Here is a 22,429-nt window from a genome sequence, read left to right as displayed (position 1 = left end):
GGGGCCGGCGGGGAGTAGTTTGCTTGGCCCGTGGTTGAGGAATTCGTTGGCTGAAGAGGGATCCTGAGAAGGTATTAGAAATACTGAACCCAGTCCTGCAGAAGCTACTTAACTTCGCAGAACTAGGGCGTCGCTGCCCTCCAGCACGTCCAAAAGTGTCCCCGACAAGGCCAGCAACTCTGTTTCTTCTCCCTCCCCTAACTGCCTGTCCAAAGGCGCGACACTAGCCCACGTCACCTTTCTTTGGGGGCAAAGGGTATGGATCCTCAATGCCAACCTCGTCACCCCCCCGCATACAAGCCCACCATCGCGCAAGAAGCTCGACCCGATCTACCTCGGTTCAGTGGAAAGCATTCATTCGCACAAAGCTGTGCGCATGCCCGGAAGCCTTAAGCGTTTCAGCCTCCGACACGGGCGTAATTAAAGGGGCAGGCGCCCACGTAAAGACGAGCCCTACGCAAGACGTGGAGTTTCTCACTTTGTGGAGCCGCCTGAAGGCGCCAAGATGAAGCCATCGCGGAAGTGGGGCGGGGCGGCGCCGCCCCTCCAAGGCGCTTCCTAGTTCGGCTGGTTCTTCTGTCGCCGGCTTCAGCAACCCGCGCCCGGGCAGGTAAGGCATTCCCCGCCTTCATGCCTCGGTCAAAGGTCGTCCGAGGTCCGCTTCCAGGCCTGGGCACCTCTGCCCCAGGGTTGCTGTGGTAGGTTGCGGAAGGGAAATCTCTATCATCCTTGAGAAAAGTTAGAGAGGAAGTGGGTTCCGTGGACAGAGCTTACTCCAGGAGAAAGACTTGGGTAGGTCCCGGGAATCAAGAAGTTCGTCGGCCCTGAGAAAGAGCCTGAGGCTTGGAGGGACGTCACTCAGCTGTTCTGGGGCGCAGTCGGACCTCAAGTTTCTCACCTCCCAGGCCCTGGGTTCCGTGAGCCCGATTGCGAAATGAAGTATCTTTTCCCCAGAACCAGGAAGTCAGGCCAGCACCTGACAGATGCCTGTGGCTCCGACAGCTCGCGGAGCCTCCACACGATTGTAATTCGCTTGTTTCTCCGGCCTCCAAGCTTCCAGGGAATTAGAAAGTGGAGGGGGCTTATGGGATCAGATGAGTACATTCGCAGATGGGGGAAAAAATGTACCTGTCAGCTTGGAAGCCAGAGAGAGACAAAGGGATAAAAGCAAACCCTGTCCAGGTGCGGTGGCTCATGCCTGTAATCCCAGCACTTTGGGAGGCCGAGGCGGGCGGATCACTTGAGGTCAGGAGTTCGAGACCAGCCTAGCCAACATGGTGACACCCCATCTGTACTAAGATACAAAAATTAGCTGACATGGTGGCGGGCGCCCGTAATCCCAGCTACTCCAGGGGCTGAGGCAGGAGAATCGCTTGAATCCGGGAAGCGGAGCTTGCAGTGAGCCAAGATCGCACCACTACACTCCAGCCTGGGCAACAGAGGGAGACGACGTCTCAAAAGAAAAAAAAAAGCAAACCCTGGGAAAGCGAGAAAGCACTTTGAGCATTTAGAATGGAAAGAAACGGCGCTATTAGTGCTTCAAAAACGTAACTGCCCAAGGTCCCTTGTAAGCACAGGATATTAAAATCTGCCTTTCCCTTTCTTGGAGTGGTCCTTGAAGAGGGCTATCAGGAAGTTCAAATTTCTTCTGTTTTCGTGCAAAGCGTTCATTTGAAGTTTGCCTTCTACGTCTCCAAACTGAGCTTCTGATATTCCAGGCCGAACATGCTCCTTCCTCAGCCTTCTGCATCTCAGTAAATATCGGGAAACTTGGTTACGCCAAAAACCTTGGTGCTGTCTTCTCACTCTCCACATCAGCACATAGCTTTCTATTGGCTCCACCTCAGAATCCTAGGACTTCTGCACTTGCTCTGCTACCACCCTGGTCCCAGCCTCCAGCCCCTCCCACCTGGCTTATTGGTAGGCTCTCCTAGATGCCTCTTTCTTGCTTCTGTCCTTACTCCAACATCCTTTACTCCCAGCAGCCCCAGTATCCTTCTAAGACATGAGTATAGAGCATGTCTTTCTTTTCTCAAAACTTCCAGCCTCTACATCTCACCCAGAGGATAAACAAAGTCAATGCAAAAACTCTAAGGCCCTTGGAGACCTGGCCCCTTTGCCTTTCTAACCTCATCTGCTACTTGCCTGTTCCCTCCTATGCAGTCTCACCATGCCCTTGCTGTTGCCCAGTGGGCCCATTTCCAACCTTTGCATTTACGTTTGCGTTTTGTCCGCAAACTTTTCCCAGATAGTCCACTGGCTGGCTTTCTCCTTCTTTTTGATCTTTAATCAAATGGCACCTTCTTATTGAGGCTTCCTCTGACTACCCTATTTATAATTGCAACCCTTTCTCTGTTTCGTTTTGTTCTTTCACTTCACTTGGCACCATCTAACATACTATAGAGTTTATTTATTTACTTATTGCCTTCCTTCCTCCATTAGAATATAAACTCCATGAGTTCAGGTTTTTGTTTGTTTGTTTGTTTGTTTGTTTGTGTTTTCTCTAATTTTCCTAATGCTTCATCTCCAGGGGCCTGGAGCAGTATCTAGCACATAGTAGACACTCAGTAAATATTCAGTGAGTCAATGGTATTATATTTTGTTTCTTAAATATATGCAAAGCATTTTCAATTACTTACTGTTGTGTTGGATCAATGTTCAAGAAAGATGTGTTATGTTTAATTTATGGTACACCAGCACATATCCCAATTTGTAATAGGCAGCCCTATCTAATTTAATAGCTCTGGAAGGCCTCACCAGCTTTTGTTCATAATGATGATGTTAAAGTATCTAAAAATAAAGATTAATGGTTATACAGCATATTTTGCTAAGAATATATGGAAGTAAATAGTGTATTTTAGAAAGGATATAAATATATTAAAAGTACCATGGTTGATCAAATAAGACTGCCACCATCTTAAAAACTTAGTTATTTTCTCAGACTTGTTATTTGTACCCTTTCAGTAGATCCTCATTACTGTTCTGGAAATTGAACCTAAATACAACTGTGCACATATCTTTAAAAAAAAAATGTGATATAAGAATAATTTCTGCCAGAAAATAATAATTGCTCCTTTTTTTTTTGAACACCTATTATGTGACAAGATTTGGCCCTTCGCATGTGTTGATTTTAATTCTTACAGCAATTCTTAGGTATTACTATCTCTGTTTTTCAGATAAAGAAAAGCAAGGTCCAGAGAAATGTAATTACTAACTCTGGTCACAGTTGGCTTTTAGAACTTAGGCCTGTGCAACCTCAAAGTTCATCTTCCCTCCACCGCTGCACAATCTTTTCCTCTGATCAAAGTGCTAATGAAGCAGTCTTAAAACTTTATTAACACATTTGACAAGAATCTTTTGCCCTCCTGTTTTGGGCACAGTACTTTGTTTGGGAAGGCATTGGATTCCATAAGCAGGTGCTGATTTTAATATATTTCTCAATCACCACCCCACCGTTTATACTTGTCTGAGTTGTCTTATTTGAAAATATGAATGGGTTTTCTTTACTATGAGAGTTAGTGGTAAGACGAAACAGTCATGAAGGTATTTAATTATTTATTTGTAAGCAAATCCTCCTGTATTAATCCTAAGTGTACTAAGGTAAATCTTGAACAGTTTGAAAGAGATGACACTTTTAAGGTTTTTTTGCACAGTGTGTTTTCATTATTGAAAATTCAGAAAAGCAAAACGAAAACAAAACTATCATAAAAGTCATCACCAAGGGATAACTACTGTTAATATTTTGGCTTATGTTCTTGTAAGTATGTGGTTGGGAGTGGTATATGAATGTACATTTAAAGTAAAATTTTAATTTCTGGGATTTTGAACTTCTGGGCACATGTCTGGAAGAGTTGGCAGAAGGCCTTTTTCCTAGTATCCCTACACTCATCACCTCTGCTGGAAGCCTGGGTGCAGGAGAGCTACCAAATTTATCCCTGGCCTTTAGATAGTCTGGGTTTTTTCCTCAGTTCCTTGTATTTAGCTCTAATTTATAAAACTACTAAGCAGTTCTATCTTTTCTAGCTTTGTCAATCATGTTGTACCTTACAGTAGAGAGAAATCTTAATAAGGAAAAATAACTTGAAGAGAGCAACTGCAGAGTCTATAGGTAACCTAGATACAATTTCTTAATTAAAATTTAAAAATCCTCAGCCTTTCATTCAACACAAATGTCGTGAGTCGTTGCTGAGGTGAATTTGGTTGGGTCCCAGCCAGGAGAGCACCCATCTAACAGAGAAAGCAGATACCTAAACAGTAAAACATAATAATTATTAGAACAGAAGAATGATTAGATGACATTTTGGAGCAAAAGAGATGACAATCAGGGGAAGCTAACAGTGCCTTTTGAATTGGGCTTGAAGGAATAATAGGCATTTACCAGGGAGCCTTTGAGATACGTGGGCTATTCTTTTACCTGGCCCTAGATGACTTCACTTCCTGTTTCACAGAAAAAAATAACAGTATGTGGGAACTCTTCTCCCTTCAAATATATCTGTATTTAAACCTCTGCTTCCTTCTTTCTAGATTCAAAAGAGACTTCTCGCTCTTCAAGGCTGATTTCTTCACCTGTGTGCTATTCATTATCCCATTTGTATTGCCAAACAACTTAAGTCTTAAACCCTTAACACCAGCAGTTCTCAAAGTCTGGTGGGAGTCCCTAATGCTCTTTCAGGAGATTTCTAAGGTCAAAATCATGTATAGTTAAAAGATTCATTCAGAGTGCAATGGATTTTAATGTTCCAAGTTAATTTATACAGCTTCAGATTCCACATTGCAGCTTACCTTTAGGAAGTTATTTCTTTCAATTTTAGTGTAGTATCAAAGAGAAATATCTACTACTTTGTGAAAAGGCTATTAAAATACACCTTTCTTTGTAACTATATGTCTGTGTGAAGCTGGATTTTCTTCGTATACATCAACCAAAACAATATACTGCAGTGGGTTGAGTGCAGAAGCAGATATAAGAATTTGGCGGCCGGGCGCGGTGGCTCAAGCCTGTAATCCCAGTACTTTGGGAGGCCGAGACGGGCGGATCATGAGGTCAGGAGATCGAGACCATCCTGGCTAACACAGTGAAACCCCATCTCTACTAAAAAATACAAAAAACTAGCCGGGCGTGGTGGTGGGTGCCTGTAGTCCCAGCTACTTGGGAGGCTGAGGCAGGAGAATGGCGTGAACCTGGAAGGCGGAGCTTGCAGTGAGCTGAGATCCGGCCACTGCACTCCAGACTGGGCGACAGAGCAAGACTCCGTCTCAAAAAAAAAAAAAGAATTTGGCTCTCTTCTATTAAGTTAAATATTGAAGAGATTAGCAAAACCTTAAAACAATGTTACTCTTCTGTTTTTGAGGAAAAGGTAGTTATTCTTATTAAAATATATATGCTAACATGTATATTTATGATTATTTTAAATGAATTAATAAGTAATTTTTAAATTTCTCAGCATCAATTTAATATGGTAAATATTGGTAGATATAACCAACATAAAAGCCCTTTGGGGTTTACAATCGTTTTTAAGAGGGTAAAAGGTCCTGAGACCAAATTTGAAAACTGCTATTCTCTTGCATGCTCTCCTCCCTCTCTCTCCCTACCCCTCCACCCCTGTTTTCCCTCTGCTCACACTCCTCTCTCTTTCTCCTTCCCTTCATAATGAGACTTCTTGGAAAATCTGCTTTTGCCATTCACTCACTTTTTCACTATAGCTATTCCCAAGTCACCAAAGGCCTTCTGATTTCAGAGTCTAACATCTCCATCAGTGTCTATTTGACCTCTCTGAGTCTTTTGTACCAACCTGCCACCTTTTCTAGATGTCTCTGGTATGCTGCTGTCCTGGTTTTTTTTCTTGCCTTCATGACTAAGCAGTATTTTTTAAAATTCTTCTTTCACATCATTCCTTTCCATTCTAAGCATTCCTAATAGGCAACCTCATTTTATTGTTGTTTCAACCATATATATATATATATATGCTCTTAATTTGTATGAGGGCATTTCAAAAAGTTTGTGGAAAAATTGAATTAAAACATAAAAAATGTAAACTTTGACTCAGCGCTATGGCTCATCCCTGTAATCCCAGCACTTTGGGAGGCCAAGGTGGGCAGATCACCTGAGGTCAGGAGTTCAAGACCAGCCTGGCCAACATGGCGAAACCCCATCTCTACCAAAAATACAAAAATTAGCTGGGTGTTGTGGTGCATACCTGTAATTCCAGCTACTTGGGAGGCTGAAGCAGGAGAATCACTTAAACCTGGGAGGCAGAGGTTGCAGTAAGCAAAGATTGCATCACGGCACTGTAACCTGGATGACAGAGCGAGACTCAAAAAACAAAAAACTGTAAACTTTATTTCTAAACATAAGCTCCATGAAGTTCAAGGCACTTTTGTAAGTGATAACACCAGCCATTTGGGCCATCCCTAAAGAACTGAGAGTCCTGGGAATTTAACCATGTCAATAAAGTCTTTTTACATTATTAACTGAAGAAAATGGGTGCCCTATGAAGATTTTTCAAGATTAGGAAACAAAAAGAAGTCAGAAGGAGACAAATCAGGACTGTAAAGTGGATGCCTGATGATTTCCAGTTGGTGCTCACAGAATTGCCCTTGTTTGATGAGAGAAAAGAAGAGGGGCATTGTTGTGATGGAGAAGGACTCTATGGTGAAGCTTTCCCAGGCGTTTTTCTGCTAAACATTTGACTAAAGCTTTAGCAGAAAAGCTTTAGTTTAGAAACACTTAGAAAAGCTACAGTTTCTCAAAAACACTCTTTAATAAGCAGATGTTACCATTCTTTTCCCTCCAGAAAGTCAACAAGCAAAATACCTTGACCATCCCAAAAAGCTGCGTCATGCCCTTGCTTTTGACTGTCTGCATTTGCTTTGATTGGACCGCTGCCATTCTGGGGGAGCCATTGCTTTGATCATACTCGTAAAGTCATGTTTCATCTCCTGTTACAATTTTTTGAGGAAATGCTTTAGGATCTTAATCCCACTTGTTTAAAATTTCCATTGAAAGCTCTGCTGTCATCTGCAGCTGATCTGGGTGCAACAGTTTGGGCAGCCATCAAGTGGAAAGTTTGCTCAACTTTTATTTTCAGTCAGAATTGTATAGGCTGAATTAGTTGTCTATGGTGTTCGCTGTTGGTTCTGCTGTTAATTATAGGTACTCTTCATTTAGGGCACAAACCAGGTGAATGTTTTCCTCAAAAATTGATGTGGATGGTCTGCTGCAGCAGGCTTCATCTTCAACATCATCTCATCCCTTAAAATGAGTTACTGATTTGTATGCTGCTGATTTTCTTGGGGGCATCGTCCCCATCAATAAAGCATCAGTGATTTCACCATTCTTCCAACCAACCTCCACATAAATGTGGTGTTTGTTCTTGCTTCACTTTTAGCAGAATTCATGTTGCTGTGGTAGAGGTTCTTTTCAAACTGTCTTATTCTTCTTAGTGCCTCAAACTAGATCCTGTTTAGACATGAATGATAAGTTAGTGTGGGTTTATTTTGGAAATATGTTTTGCAAAAAAAAATTTGAAATCCATGCATGGTTTTTGCATGATATGCATTTTCCATTAACTTTTTGAAAATCCCTTATATACAAGAATACTTACATAGTGAGCATTCTTTGCTGAAACCTCTCTCCTAAGCTCTAGACCGCATATTTAAGTACTTGGTATGAAGGCCCCTAGATGGTGCCAAAGGTAGATATTTCACATTTAACGTGAGTCAAAAAAAACCAAAAACAAACAAACAAAAAAAACCGTCTTTGTTCTATCTCCCTTTCTTCTAATTGTTCATCTCTAGTGAAATTGTTTTGATTTGGCCTCCTAAATGTTTTGATGTTTTACTTCTCCATTCCCCTACCCTATACTTTTTCCAAGCTCTCATTTCTGCTCACCTGGATTATTGCAGAAGTTTTCAAACTAATTTTCTTGCCTCAATATATATCCCTTTAATTTTTATCCAGAGGAATCCACTTAACCATATAAGATTATTTAACATCCCTCCTAAAAATCCTGAAGTAGCTCTCCTGTAACTTTTAGTTTATAAGTTCAAACTCTTTGTCTTAGCATATGAGGTACATGATGATCTGGCCCTGCTACCTTTCCACCCTCATCTCTTCTCACTTAATCACAGGCATCCTATGGTCCAGCCATAGCAAGCTCTTTGCCTGAGACACACGTGCTCCCACCTTTTCCCATGCTATTCCCTCTGCCTGGAATTTTCTTTTGGGCTTATTCTCATTCCCTTTCGTTCATCCTTCCAACCTCATATTCCAGGCAAATCTGTCTTGATATCCCTCTCCAGACTGCCTCAGCTTGATGCCCCTTTTCTGGGCCCCATAACACTCCTGCAGCTTTTATCACTCCCTGTCACTGTTTGTATCCCGTGGTATACTGAACAGCTTGGAAACAAAGATTTTCTCTTCTGTGTGCTCCCATTTGTTAGTACAAAGACTGACATAAATATTTGCTGAATGTATTCACAAATGAAAGGAAAGGAATAGTCTTTCTGAAAAGGAGAATGGCATGAACAATGCATTGTGTTATAAAAGCAGAGTTGTATGGCATGAATTTTGGAGTCAGACATAAGTGTAAGTCCTGGATCTTTCACTTACCACCTTTGTAAAACAGAGATGATAAAACTGTACTGGGAAATAATTTAGTTCCTAAAATAAATACTGAACAACACCATTATCTACAGTATGCAAGTCATTAGCTATATATTCATGAATAAAATTAGCACGGCCCTGAACTCATGGATCTTAAAATCTAATATGGGAGACAGTAAACAAGTAAACAAATAAATATATGATTACAAATACATTGTGCAATGATGAAAGATAATTAGGTGAAGGGCAGCTAGACCTATTTAGATGTGGTCAAAGAAGTCCAAAGAGAGGAAGTGGATACTAACATAGAAGCCTATGATACAGAGAAGCTTTTCGTTTTACTCTTTTTGATAGTTTTAGAATGTTGTTCCACATGAACACATTATTTACTCTAAAATTATATTTTTAAAATATATATAGGGAAGCAAAAATAAGTGACATAAGAGTATCTGAGTCTATTTGTCTTAATTGGAAGGAAAGATCATTTCCTATTGAGAATGAGGTACGCGCAGAACAAATAAAATCCACATAGAAAGAAGTAAAGATATGAAATAGTTACTAAGGACGATGAGAGAAGACAAGTGGAAGGATTAATGGCAGTGTTAGGCCATTAATGTGGAAAGGGGGTTACCATAAATTTGTATTCACATCAGCAACTCTGGTGTACAAGTAAAATTGTTAGATTTATCCCTGGCTGCAACTCTCCGGGGTGGAGTAGCAGAAGAAAAGGGGGACTGAAGAAATAAAGATTCTGTCTAGAGAGTGGCTGAAGTGGTGAAACACAGGTTTTGGCGTAGTAACAAATGAACTGTGGTCAGGCAGATCTCATGGACTCAGAAAATGTGCAGAGGTCAAGGAAAAGCAAGCTATGTGAACAGTGGGTGGGTGGACCATATCTGTTAATGCTACACAATTCATTTCAGTACTTTTTTTTTTCTTCTACCAAAGAACGTTGCATAAATTTTTAATCGTAAATGAGTACTGATTGAGCAACATATATTAAATTGAAAGGTAAATGTTTTATTAACAGATTTGATTTCTGAATATGCTAATTCTGATAGTTTATTGATATTACTGTTAAAAGAATTGCTCTGGTAAGTGTTTTGCCCCTTTCTATAAATTATACTTGGAAAATATCAATGTCAGAAAAAAGTCCTCCGATTTTATTGCTATTAATAGGTGGAAAAGGAAGGAAATCTAGAGGATAATTGGACAAATGAATTACGATTTTAGTTTCATCTTAGGGTATCAATGACTTGACTTTGGAATGTTTCTTTATTATGGTATAATCAGTTGCTGGCATTTCATATGATATAGCAAAGTGTGATGTAGAAGCTTACAGATGTCATCTCTAAAAGTACTATAAAATTTTAATGAGATTTTTCCATATTTTAGGAATAGAAGATGAACAAACCCATAACACCGTCAACATATGTGCGCTGCCTCAATGTTGGACTGATTAGGAAGCTGTCAGATTTTATTGATCCTCAAGAAGGATGGAAGAAGTTAGCTGTAGCTATTAAAAAACCATCTGGTGATGATAGATACAATCAGTTTCACATAAGGTAACAGATAAAATTCTTTGTATTTTTAAATTCTTACATCACAATATGGAATGATTAATTGGTATAAGTACTGTCTAATGTGGCAGTTTAGAAAGTAAACCTCTATACTGTGGAGGAGACATTGGTAGTAAGTAACCTCTTTTTGGTTGTTCCTTTTGCAATTTTGTCTTCTTTCTCCCATATGTCAATAGGGCTAATATTGTGATCTCTCAAATAAGCTTTTTGAGTTAGAATCAATATTCCCACCTTTGCTGTGGTTCCCAGTTTGGCAAGCCAAGTGAAGTTCAGTCTGCCTCACACTTCTCATTTCCAGATTGAAGGAAAATAAGAATGTTATAAGAATGTCTAGTAAAAATCTAGAGCTTAAACTTCAAAGTGTGTCACTCTCTAATGCACTCTAACAGTGTATTTTGGGAGTTTTTCAATTTGACGTTTTAAAGTTGCTGCTTACAAGTGTACACTTCTGCGAACAGAATTCTTAAATTCAGGATTTCTCAGTGCTATCATCAGATAATTTCAGTTTTTCCTCTTTACTCATCTCTGCTCGATTTAGTGTAAAATATGCATGCAGATTTTATTTTTGTCAGTCATTGCATTTAAAACCGATGTCGCTTTCCGCGCTACCTACAGAGGGGTCCATACGGCGTTGTTCTGGATTCCCGTCCTAACTTACAGGGAAACTTTTCACAATGTCCGGAGCCCTTGATGTCCTGCAAATGAAGGAGGAAGATGTCTTTAAGTTCCTTGCAGCAGGAACCCACTTAGGTGGCACCAATCTTGACTTCCGGATAGAACAGTACCTCTATAAAAGGAAAAGTGATGGCATCTACATCATAAATCTGAAGAGGACCTGGGAGAAGCTTCTGCTGGCGGCCCGTGCCATTGTTGCCATTGAAAACCCTGCTGATGTCAGTGTTATATCCTCCAGGAATACTGGCCAGAGGGCCATGCTGAAGTTTGCTGCTGCCACTGGAGCCACTCCAATTGCTGGCCGCTTCACTCCTGGAACCTTCACTAACCAGATCCAGGCAGCCTTCCGGGAGCCACGGCTTCTTGTGGTTACTGACCCCAGGGCTGACCACCAGCCTCTTACGGAGGCATCTTATGTTAACCTACCTACCATTGCTCTGTGTAACACAGATTCTCCTCTGCGCTATGTGGACATTGCCATCCCATGCAACAACAAGGGAGCTCACTCAGTGGGTTTGATGTGGTGGATGCTGGCTCGGGAAGTTCTGCGCATGCGTGGCACTATTTCCCGTGAACACCCGTGGGAGGTCATGCCTGATCTCTACTTCTACAGAGATCCTGAAGAGATTGAAAAAGAAGAGCAGGCTGCTGCTGAAAAGGCAGTGACCAAGGAGGAATTTCAGGGTGAATGGACTGCTCCAGCTCCTGAGTTCACTGCTACTCAGCCTGAGGTTGCAGACTGGTCTGAAGGTGTACAGGTGCCCTCTGTGCCTATTCAGCAGTTCCCTACTGAAGACTGGAGTGCTCAGCCTGCCACGGAAGACTGGTCTGCAGCTCCCACTGCTCAGGCCACTGAATGGGTAGGAGCAACCACTGAATGGTCTTAAGCTGTTCTTGCACGGGCTCTTAAGCAACATGGAAAAATGGTTGATGGAAAATAAACATCAGTTTCTAAAAAAAAAAAACAAAAACAAAAAAAACAAAAAAAACCAATGTCAAAATGTTTCTTTGGTAGCAAAAGGAAAAGAAGACTCTGTTATTTTCAGCATTAACCTCGGAAAGAACCTAATAGCCTTGGCTCCCTTGCAGGAAATGTTTCTCATAAGAAAAGCGAACATGTTAAATTACTTGAAAGAAGCTTAAGTTTAAACTGTGTTAAGCCAATGTTTAAAGATAATTTTTTAATATTACTGTTAAAAACTTACGGAAGATAATTGGGGCAGTGGTGTCAGGAAGATAAAGCTCTTCTTTTTTTTTTTTTCCCCTGTTTTCAAGACTCACTCCTGTGACAGAAAAAGCTCTTCTTTACAGAATAATACCTGCAAATAATTGTGAAAAGAATGGGTAGAATGAGAAAAATACCTATTTGTAACCACCAATGAGTAACTGATTCTTGCAAGCTCATCACTGAACCTAAAAGCATAAGGTGAAAGGTGGTTGTTCTCGTGCATATGAGTAGGATATGCACAAGATTTTAAAGTATTATAGGCTGGGCACAGTGGCTCATGCCTGTCATCCTAACACTTGAGGAGGCCGAGGTGGGCAGATTGCTTGAGCCCAGGAGTTCAAGACCAGCCTGAGCAACATGGTAAAATCCCATCTCTACAAAAAATTAGCTGGGCATGGTAGTGCATACCTGTAGTCCCGGCTACTTGGGAGGTTGAGATGAGAGGATCACCTGAGCCCAGGAAGTGAAGGCTGCAGTGAGCCATGATCATGCCACTGCACTCCAGCCTGAGTGACAGAGCAAGACTCCCTCAATAGATAGATAAAAAGTATTGTACGCAAATTACTTGTGAAGTATGAAAGGGAAGGGTACATTTTTAATGAGGAAATCTGAAGTACATTTCCTTCACCATGTGATCAAATTTCAACACCAATAATAATGGTACAAAATGCCAATATGTACCCCTGGATATGATACAATGGGAAGGGCACATTATACCTATGTAGTATTTCTACCAAAATGTTTCATCGGAATTTAATCATGAGAAAGTAGTCGGATATATCTAGGCTGTTAGACTCATTCTATGACATCTGGCCCGTATTCTAAAATACACTCCCACAGACATAGATTGAAAGAGAGCATGCACAAGAGCCCAGATATGGCACAATTTTATCAGTTATTCGATTGGTGAATCTAGGTGAATGGTTGTTCATTCTATCATTTTTTCAACTTTTCTGTGGGTTTGAAATTTTTTAAAATCTTTAGAGGAAAAAGAAAAAAACAATATTGGTTAAATTTTAAATGTTAACTTTTCAAAACTAATTTTAATTTTAAAGAAATGGAATGGAAAGAAATGGGATGAAAGCCAACTTTGTGATTTTTTTTCAATTTAATTGAATTACAGTTAAGATTGAAGGAATAATTTCCTAAGTTTTGTGCATTCTGTTTCTTTCATTAAGCAGGCAGATTTATTAAAAATTATATAGCTATCAGAGTCCTAAGTTATGTGGGAAGTAATATAGCTAAGTAGATTGAGAATACACTCTTATGTCAAATGAGATCTGAATTTGGACCTCAACTTGGATACATCAATCATATTGGCTGTGTGGCTATGGGCTTGTTACTCTACCTCTCCAAGCCTCGCTTTTTCACTAGTAAATTCGTATGATAATCATAATATCTTTGAACATGCTCATGTGTGTACATCCTGTAACCCACTAAGTAAATACCCCATAAGTACCCAGTAGATTATTATCATCATCTTTGGCATCTTTTTTCCTCCTATTTTTCCTGTCTCTTTGTAATTCTTGCTGGTTCTCTTGTTGTCCCATTTCTTTAATGTTGTAGGAGATGCTGTAGGCAAAACAGGGGCAGGGGAGATCAACACCTGTTTTCATATGACCTCAGTTTATAAATGCTATTGTTTGAATGTGTCCCCAAAAGTTCAAGTTCATGTGTTAGAAACTTAATATACCCATTGCAACAGGGTTGAGAGGTGGGACCTTTAAAGGGCAGTTGGTCATGAGGGCTCTGCCCTTATGAGTGGATTAATGTTGTCATGGCAGGAGTGGGTTAGTTATCTTGGGAGTGGGTTTCTGATAAAAAGGTAAATTAGGCCCTATTTTTCCTTCTCTCTCTCTCTCTCTCTCTCTTTTCCTTCTCTCTCACATGCACATGTGCATGCTTTTTGCCCTTCTGCCCTTCCACCATGAGATGATGTAGCAAGAAGGCCCTAACCAGATGCAGCCTCTCGATCTTGGACTTCCCAGCTTCCAGAACCGTGAGCCAAATTAACTATTGTTTATAAATTACCCTGTCTGTGGTATTCTATTATTGCAGCACAAAATGGACTAAGACAATAGACTAATTTTGTTTCTTTGTTACTTACTTTTAAGGAGATTTGAAGCATTACTTCAAACTGGAAAAAGTCCCACTTCTGAATTACTGTTTGACTGGGGCACCACAAATTGCACAGTTGGTGATCTTGTGGATCTTTTAATCCAAAATGAATTTTTTGCTCCTGCGAGTCTTTTGCTCCCAGGTAAACTGATTGTGACCAGGGTGTCCACAATTAGGGTGGAAAGACAAATGGCCAAAATAGAAATGTTTCTTCTTACTCTTACTTTTTCTGCATGGTAGATGAAGTTTACATTTGAGAGTCCCTTTCTTTCTTTCAGCACTCCTCAACTCTTTAAAAAGCAGTGCCGACAAAGGACACTGTGGACCCTGCTACTAAGGTGATAGAAGCTTCGTAAGAGTCAGATAGTTTTGTGCCAATAGGAAGTTTAGAAGGAAAGACTTCACACATCTGGCTTAGGCTGTAAGAAAGTAATTATTCTTTTGAGTTCTTGCTTTTTTTCATCTTCAACTTCTACCCTGATGGGACTCTATGATCATAATTTTAAAAAATTATATTCTGATGTGTTAGTGTCTAGTTGCCTTCCTTATAACCTTCCTTTTCTTCCTTTGATGCCTTTCACACTAGTGGATCTCAACCTTTATCATGCGTAAGAATCAGTTAGGTTCTGGTTAAACATGTAGATTCCTAGGGTCTGTTCCAAATCTATGTATTCAGAATTCTGGAATTGGGTTTAAGGTCTATATTCTTAAATAAGTGCTTCAGGTGGCTCATGGATCACTGTTTGAAAACACTGCCTTACTGTCTTTACCCATATTCATTATAACTTACAGATTCTTACTAGGTAGCTTCTTGTGTGTGCTGTGAGAATATAAGACCAACCTGTAGAAACTGGAATGATATTAAATGAACCAAGTTTCTAGTTTAACTTTTTCACAACCACTTTTTATTACTGAAAAACCACTTGTGTCTTACTTCATTTGTTAGATGCTGTTCCCAAAACTGCTAATACACTACCTTCTAAAGAAGCTGTAACAGTTCAACAAAAACAGATGCCTTTCTATGACAAAGACAGGACATTGATGACACCTCTGCAGAATCTTGAACAAAGCTATATGCCACCTGACTCCTCAAGTCCAGAAAATAAAAGTTTAGAAGTTAGTGATACACGTAAGTAACATTTTCAGTGCTTTCTACTAATGGATTTGTCATTAAGATTAGCAGTGCTTTAAAAGAAACTTTTGTTCTTTTGTTTGTGCAGCAATCACAGGCACACTGGCAATAGCTCTTTTGTGAGTTTTTTCCTCCGGATATATTAAGAACCATCTTCATTGTGTTAATCAGTGATTAGAGGCAATAGGACATGCAAACAACCAGAGAAGCTATGAAAAAAAAAAAAATAAGTAAATATTTACATAACTTGGAAGGGTCACTTTTTAAAATAAAATATGTGACTAGAGTTTTGGGTAGGTAGACTAGACCCACTCAAATGTGTGACTAGAATTTTGGGTGGGTGACTACAGTGTTCAGAGGGTAGGATTACCAAACAGAATTCTCAAGAAAAACTTATAATTTGTATTTTAGAAATGGTTTTATATTCTCCCGTCTTGTCTAATCAAAATCATAAATATTTACATACACGTGAAATCTTCAAATGAGAAAATATTAGAATTATTAAAAGGAATTTTAAAATTTAAACATGTTTTCTTATTTTGACATTATAGGTTTTCACAGTTTTCATTTTATGAATTGAAGAACGTCACAAATAACTTTGATGAACGACCCATTTCTGTTGGTGGTAATAAAATGGGAGAGGGAGGATTTGGAGTTGTATATAAAGGCTACGTAAATAACACAACTGTGGCAGTAAAGAAGCTTGCAGCAGTAAGTTATATTTTCAGGAATAAAGAGTAGCTTCATAGTGTGCTCTATAACAGATTTTAAAGTTAAACTTTAGGAAATACATTATTTCAGTATGTATTTTCTTTAAATAAACATCATTCTACATAGTAGTTCTTAAAATTTAAAATCTGTTGAATGCTATGGACCCTACCCCTAGAAAATGTAGTTATGTACATATACACACAATCATACATACAATTTTGGGAGATTCACAAACTAAAGTTGAGAAGCCCTGCTCCACATAGTGCTTCATGTGTAATCAAGATTAAAATGGTAAGATACCAGGAAAACTATTAAAAAAAAAAAAAAAAAAAACCTTGTTTGCATTACTTTTCCCATTTAAAAATAAAGTTTAGGAAGTATACATTCAGAAAAAACATTAAAATTTTTTTTATCTGTGTCCTTTGTTGCCATTTCTACTGGGGTGTTCACCTTTTACTTATTGACTAGTTATATTCTAAACTTTTGTTAGAGCCTAAAAATATCAATAGAATGCATACGTATGTGATAAAGATAGTCACTCTTTGTCATATACATTGCAGGGCTTTTGTAGGTTTTGTTTTCCATTTTGCACTAAAATTGCGTATGTTTTCTGTTTCCTAGAATATTTTTTCAAATTTTTTGTGTAGTGAAATTTCATGCTATTTCATTTTGTTTCCACAACTCAGTGAAATTTATATATATTTTTCATTCCACTAACCAGCCATGGACCTTGAGCAAATCGCTAGTATTTCTAGATCTCAGTTGTTCTGTAGAATTGGGAGAATAATACCTTATTGTTTTAAAGAAAGGGAGATGAGCCAGCTGATCTCTTGATCCCTCTGAGCATTAGGAACCTTAGAATTGTGTAGTATTACATTGTGTATTTTATTTTTTTCAGATGGTTGACATTACTACTGAAGAACTGAAACAGCAGTTTGATCAAGAAATAAAAGTAATGGCAAAGTAAGTCTTAATTTGGCAGTGCGGTGTAGTGGAAAGGAAAAAGACAAGGAGTAAGGAACCTGGTTCACTCTAGAGTGTGCCATGAACTAGTGATGTTTGCAAATATATGACATTAAAATTAAGTGTTTAGAGAAATTGAAAGTACTTTTGGCTCCATAATTCTGTGATTACATATACTCATATGCCTGGAGATTAAATAGCAGTCATTTTTATTTATTTATTTATTTTGAGACGGAGTCTCACTGTGTCACCCAAGCTGGAGTGCAGTGGTGCCATCTCGGCTCACTGCAACCTCTGCCTCCCAGGTTCAAGCGATTCTCCTGCCTCAGCCTCCCGAGTAGCTGGGACTACAGGCATGTGCCATCATGCCTGGCTATTTTTTTTGTATTTTTAGTAGAGGCGGGGTTTCACGGTGTTAGCCAGGATGGTCTCGATCTCCTGACCTCGTGATCTGCCTGCCTCAGCCTCCCAAAGTGCTGGGATTACAGGCAGGAGCCACTGCGCTTGACCGCAGTCATTATTTTAAGTTACAACAAGGTTACGTGGAATTTTACTATCATGTCCTTCATTATCATGTTTTCTACTTCCAGAATTCATGAGAGATCAATTGTAGAGATACTTTAAAAAACTATCTACAGAATATATAAAGTAGCATCTATAAAGCAACTAGAGTCATGTTATCTGCAAAGATAAGCATTTACTCTATGTGCTGTTATCTGAAGGCAGATATACTTTAAATAAACATTATTCTACATAGTAGTTCTTAAAATTTAAAAATCTGTTGAATGCTATGGACCCTACCCCTAGAAAAATGTAGTTATGTACATATACACACAATCATACATACAATTTTGGGAGATTCACAAACTAAAGTTGAGAAGCCCTGCTCCACATAGTATCCACATATATATCTGAAGATATATATACGTTATATATAAAGTAGCACCTATAAAGCAACTAGAGCCCTCATGACCAACTATTAATTACTATAATAATTAGTCACGTTATCTGCCTTCTCAGCATTGACCCTGTGTGCTGGAAAATTGTTGGACATCATCAGGAAAAGTAGGAGGGACAACTGCCCTTCAAAGGTCCCACCTCTCAACCCTGTTGCAATGGGTATATTAAGTTTCTAACACATGAACTTGAACTTTTGGGGACACATTCAAACAATAGCATTTATAAACTGAGGTCATATGAAAACAGGTGTTGATCTCCCCTGCCCCTGTTTTGCCTACAGCATCTCCTACAACATTAAAGAAATGGGACAACAAGAGAACTAGTTCTAATTATTATAGTAATTAATAGTGATTGATATTTGAGTGTGTACAGCATTCCAGACATTGTGCTATATACCTTATGTGCATTGTCTATCTAACCTTTACAACTGCTACAACTGCCCATTTTGTTTGTTAACTGAGATTTAGAAACATTAAATAGCTTGTCCAAGATCACGTAGCCAGTAAGTGTTAGAGATGGGATTGAAATCCAGATCTGTTTGATTGCAGAGCCTGAACTTTTGATCTGAATCCTAATGGGATTTACCAAATTATACCCATTAAACCCACTGCTGTAAATCACCAATCATAGTTACTTAACCTCAAGTAAGAAGAATAGACTAGAATTGACTTATGCACGGTAAAAATGATACACACTGAAAAAAGATCAAACTTTTTGTTTTTAGGATTTGTTTTCTCCACTTCTACCCCTACTGTGCAGTTCTAAAATTAACTTGTTCACAGTAGATAATCTGGAAAATACAGGAAAATATTTTTAAAATATACAAAACCATATGCATGCAGTGCTTAATACCTAGGTGATGGGTTGATAGGTGCAGCAAACTACTATGGCACATGTTTACATATTTAACAAACCTGCACGTTCTGTACATGTGTCCTGGAACTTAATAATACAAACCATCTCTCAAATACATCACTCAGAGATAACCACTGCTAATATTTTTATATACTTGCTTCATGATGTGTGTGTAGTATTTTCCCATGTCATTAAAAATTTGAAAACATTTTAAATTATTGTACAGCATTCTAGAATATGTGAGAATCATATTTTATTTAACCATAGCTATGTTTGTTTCTAATTTTCAGTATTAAAAATAAAGCTTCTTTAAAGTTCTTTGCACATAAATCTTTAAATGCAGTTATACTTACTTTATCATCTAGGGTAAAGTCCTAGAAAAAGAATTACTGGGTCGGAATGCATGAACTTTTTAAAGACTTTCTAAATACACATTCAAACATTCAAATGGCTTTTGAGATAGGTTTCAGTAATTTGTGTTACTACCAGCGCCGGGCGTGGTGGCTCACGTCTGTAATCCCAGCACTTTGGGAGGCCGAGGCGGGCGGATCACAAGGTCAGCAGATCGAGACCATCCTGGCTAACACGGTGAAACCCCGTCTCTACTAAAAATACGAAAAACTAGCCAGGCGAGGTGGCGGGTGCCTGTAGTCCCAGGTATTCGGGAGGCTGAGGCAGGAGAATGGCGTGAACGTAGGAAGCGGAGCTTGCGGTGAGCCAGATCACGCCACTGCACTCCAGCCTGGGGGAGAAAGTGAGACTCCGTCTCAAAAATAAATAAATAAATAAATAAATAAATTTATATTACTACCAGCAGTGCATTACAATTTCAAACTTTACTGGTTCCTTATCTTCATTTAATATCATTACTTTTTTTTTTGTTTGGTTTTTTTTTTTTTTTTTTTTTTTAGATGGAATCTGGCTCTGTCGCCCAGGCTGGAGTGCAGTGGAGCAATCTCGGCTCACTGCAAGCTCGCTGTCCCGGGTTCACACCATTCTCCTGCCTCAGCCTCCTGAGTAGCTGGGACTACAGGCGCTCGCCACCAAGCCCGGCTAATTTCGTTTTGTATTTTTAGTAGAGATGGCGTTTCACCATGTTAGCCAGGATGGTGTTGATCTCCTGACCTCGTGATCCACCTACTTCGGCCTCCCAAAGTGCTGGGATGACAGGCGTGAGCCACCACGCCCAGCTTATTATTACTATTTTTTAGTAAGTGCCAATCTCTGGACCTTACTAGCAGAATGATCTTGGCCAAGTTTCTTAACTTTCTATTCGTTAATTTTCTCATCTATAAAATAGGATAATAGTACTTACTTAAGTTATTGTGAGGATTAAATAAAGCAGGTAAATCACTTGCCACAATGCCTCGTATATAGTATAAACTCAGCAAATGTTAACTACTCATGTTTAAAATATGCCAATTTGGTGGAAAATGGAACACTTATTGCTTTAATTTGCGCTTCTTAAAATATTTATGAGAATAGAAGAAGTCATATTTGATATAATGAACTGCTAGAATTGTGGATAATTTTGAATGAACAAAATGAATAAGCACTTAAATAATAAAACACTTATCATGTGCCAGATACGTTTCTAGGCTGTCATGTTTACATTTTCTCATTTAATTGTCTCAGCATCCATATTACATAATAGGTACTATTTTCTGCATTTAGCTGATAAGGGAGCTGAGGCTCAGTAAGGTTGTTAACTTGCAATAGGTCAGGTATCCAGGGGGGGGCAGAGCTAGACTTTAAATTTAGGATGTATAACTCTGAGCCCTGTGTTCTTTCATCTTACCACAGATGCCTGCCACTTTATTATATCGTAGGTCTCTTTAGTTTTATTATTCTCAAGTACATAAAGACACTCAAATTAGGTTATAAATAATCCAGTGTGATTAAAGATCAAAAACATGTAAATTAGATGTGATTCAAGATCATGTCTGTAAATCAGTGCTTTGAGTTTGTTAGAAAATTCTTGACAGTATTAGCATAAAAATTCAATGGACTTCTTGAAATTTATTTGTGCCATCATTGAATATTGGGCTAAAGAAAGTGAACATCAGCCTAGTCCTTAACCAAACTTATCACAAGTTCTAATAATCTGAATTATTTAGCTTTCACTGTAAAATAGAAAGGTTTGGCCAGGTGTAGTGGCTCATGCCTGTAATCCCAATACTTTCGGAGGCCAAGGTGGTAGGATCGCTTGAGGCCAGCAGTTTGAGACCAGCCTGGGAAACACACGGTGAGACCTCATCTCTACAAAAAAGTTTAAAAAGTAGCTGAGTGTGGTATGTACCAGTAGTCCAAGCTACTTGGGAGGATGACGCAGAAGGATCACTTGAGTCCAGATGGTCGAGGCCACAGTGAGCTATGATTGCACCACTGCACTCCAGCCTGGGCAACAAAGTTAGACCCTGTCTCCAGAAAAAAAAAAAGAAAAGAAAATAGATTTTACTTTTTTTTTTTTTTTTTTTTTTTTTTTTTTTTTTTTTTGTTAATGTTGTCTTTACTTTTATTAACCTTTACAGAATTATTAAGTAGTTCTTCATTTTAGCCTTTCAAGTTGGGTTAAACATTTAACGCATAAATTATTACAGGCATAAATATCATACTAGATCTATTTAGAATTTAAGTGAGGACAGTGATATGTTACTTCTAGTTTTTTTTTTTTTATTATACTTTAAGTTCTAGGGTACATGTGAACAACATGCAGGTTTGTTACATATGTATACTTGTGCCATGTTGGTGTGCTGCACCCATCAACTCATCATTTACATCAGGTATAACTCCCAGTGCCATCCCTCCCCCCCCGCCATAATAGGCCCGGGTGTGTGATGTTCCCCTTCCCGAGTCCAAACGGTCTCATTGGTTAGTTCCCACCTATGAGTCAGAACATGCAGTGTTTGGTTTTCTGTTCTTGCGATAGTTTGCTGAGAATGATGGTTTCCAGCTGCATCCATGTCCCTAAAAAAGGACACAAACTCATCCTTTTTTATGGCTGCATTGTATTCCATGGCGTATATGTGAAACATTTTCTTAATCCAGTCTGTCACTGATGGACATTTGGGTTGATTCCAAGTCTTTGCTATTGTGAATAGTGCCGCAGTAAACATATGTGTGCATGTGTCTTTATAGCAGCATGATTTATAATCCTTTGGGTATATATCCAGTAATGGGATGGCTGGGTCAAATGGTATTTCTAGTTCTAGATCCTTGAGGAGTCGCCATACTGTTTTCCACAATGGTTGAACTAGTTTACAATCCCACCAACAGTGTAAAAGTGTTCCTGTTTCTCCACATCCTCTCCAACACCTGTTGTTTCCTGACTTTTAATGATTGCCATTCTAACTGGTGTGAGATGGTATCTCATTGTGGTTTTGATTTGCATTTCTCTGATGGCTAGTGATGATAAGCATTTTTTCATCAGTCTGTTGGCTGTATGAATGTCTTCCTTTGACAATTGTCTATTCATATCCTTAGCCCATTTTTTTCATGGGATTGTTAGTCTTTTTCTTGTTGATTTTTTAGAGTTTGTGGTAGATTCAGGATGTTAGTCCTTTGTTAGACGCATAGATTGTGAAGATATTCTCCCACTCTGTGGG

The 22,429-nt window shown here is 39.0% G+C and overlaps 3 protein-coding genes across 3 annotated transcripts in view; 2 read left to right on the top strand and 1 right to left on the bottom strand.

Annotated features, from left to right (window-relative positions):
* The window catches only part of PUS7L (pseudouridine synthase 7 like), a 37,969-nt gene extending 37,593 nt beyond the window's left edge, over positions 1-376 (bottom strand). Inside the window, 1 exon segment of the mRNA XM_017888955.1 lies at positions 335-376. Within this exon segment, the coding sequence (XP_017744444.1) occupies positions 335-354 (20 nt within the window). The 5' untranslated portion in view covers positions 355-376.
* Positions 377-446: 70 nt separating this feature from the next.
* The window catches only part of IRAK4 (interleukin 1 receptor associated kinase 4), a 35,870-nt gene continuing 13,887 nt past the window's right edge, over positions 447-22,429 (top strand). Inside the window, exons 1-6 of the mRNA XM_017888959.1 lie at positions 447-610; positions 9,998-10,167; positions 14,200-14,345; positions 15,150-15,336; positions 15,887-16,046; positions 16,945-17,009. Coding sequence (XP_017744448.1) covers positions 10,007-10,167; positions 14,200-14,345; positions 15,150-15,336; positions 15,887-16,046; positions 16,945-17,009 — 719 coding nt within the window. The 5' untranslated portion in view covers positions 447-610; positions 9,998-10,006. The remainder of the gene's footprint in view (positions 611-9,997; positions 10,168-14,199; positions 14,346-15,149; positions 15,337-15,886; positions 16,047-16,944; positions 17,010-22,429) is intronic.
* LOC108539988 (40S ribosomal protein SA-like) lies at positions 10,785-11,822 on the top strand. The gene has a single exon (XM_017888958.1). The coding sequence runs from the start codon at positions 10,857-10,859 to the stop codon at positions 11,742-11,744; it is 888 nt and encodes a 295-aa protein (XP_017744447.1). The 5' UTR covers positions 10,785-10,856; the 3' UTR covers positions 11,745-11,822.

Source organism: Rhinopithecus bieti, unplaced genomic scaffold, assembly GCF_001698545.2.
Source record: "Rhinopithecus bieti isolate Rb0 unplaced genomic scaffold, ASM169854v2 scaffold_17829, whole genome shotgun sequence".
Lineage (NCBI taxonomy): Eukaryota > Metazoa > Chordata > Mammalia > Primates > Cercopithecidae > Rhinopithecus > Rhinopithecus bieti.
This window is presented reverse-complemented; position numbering and strand designations above follow the sequence as displayed.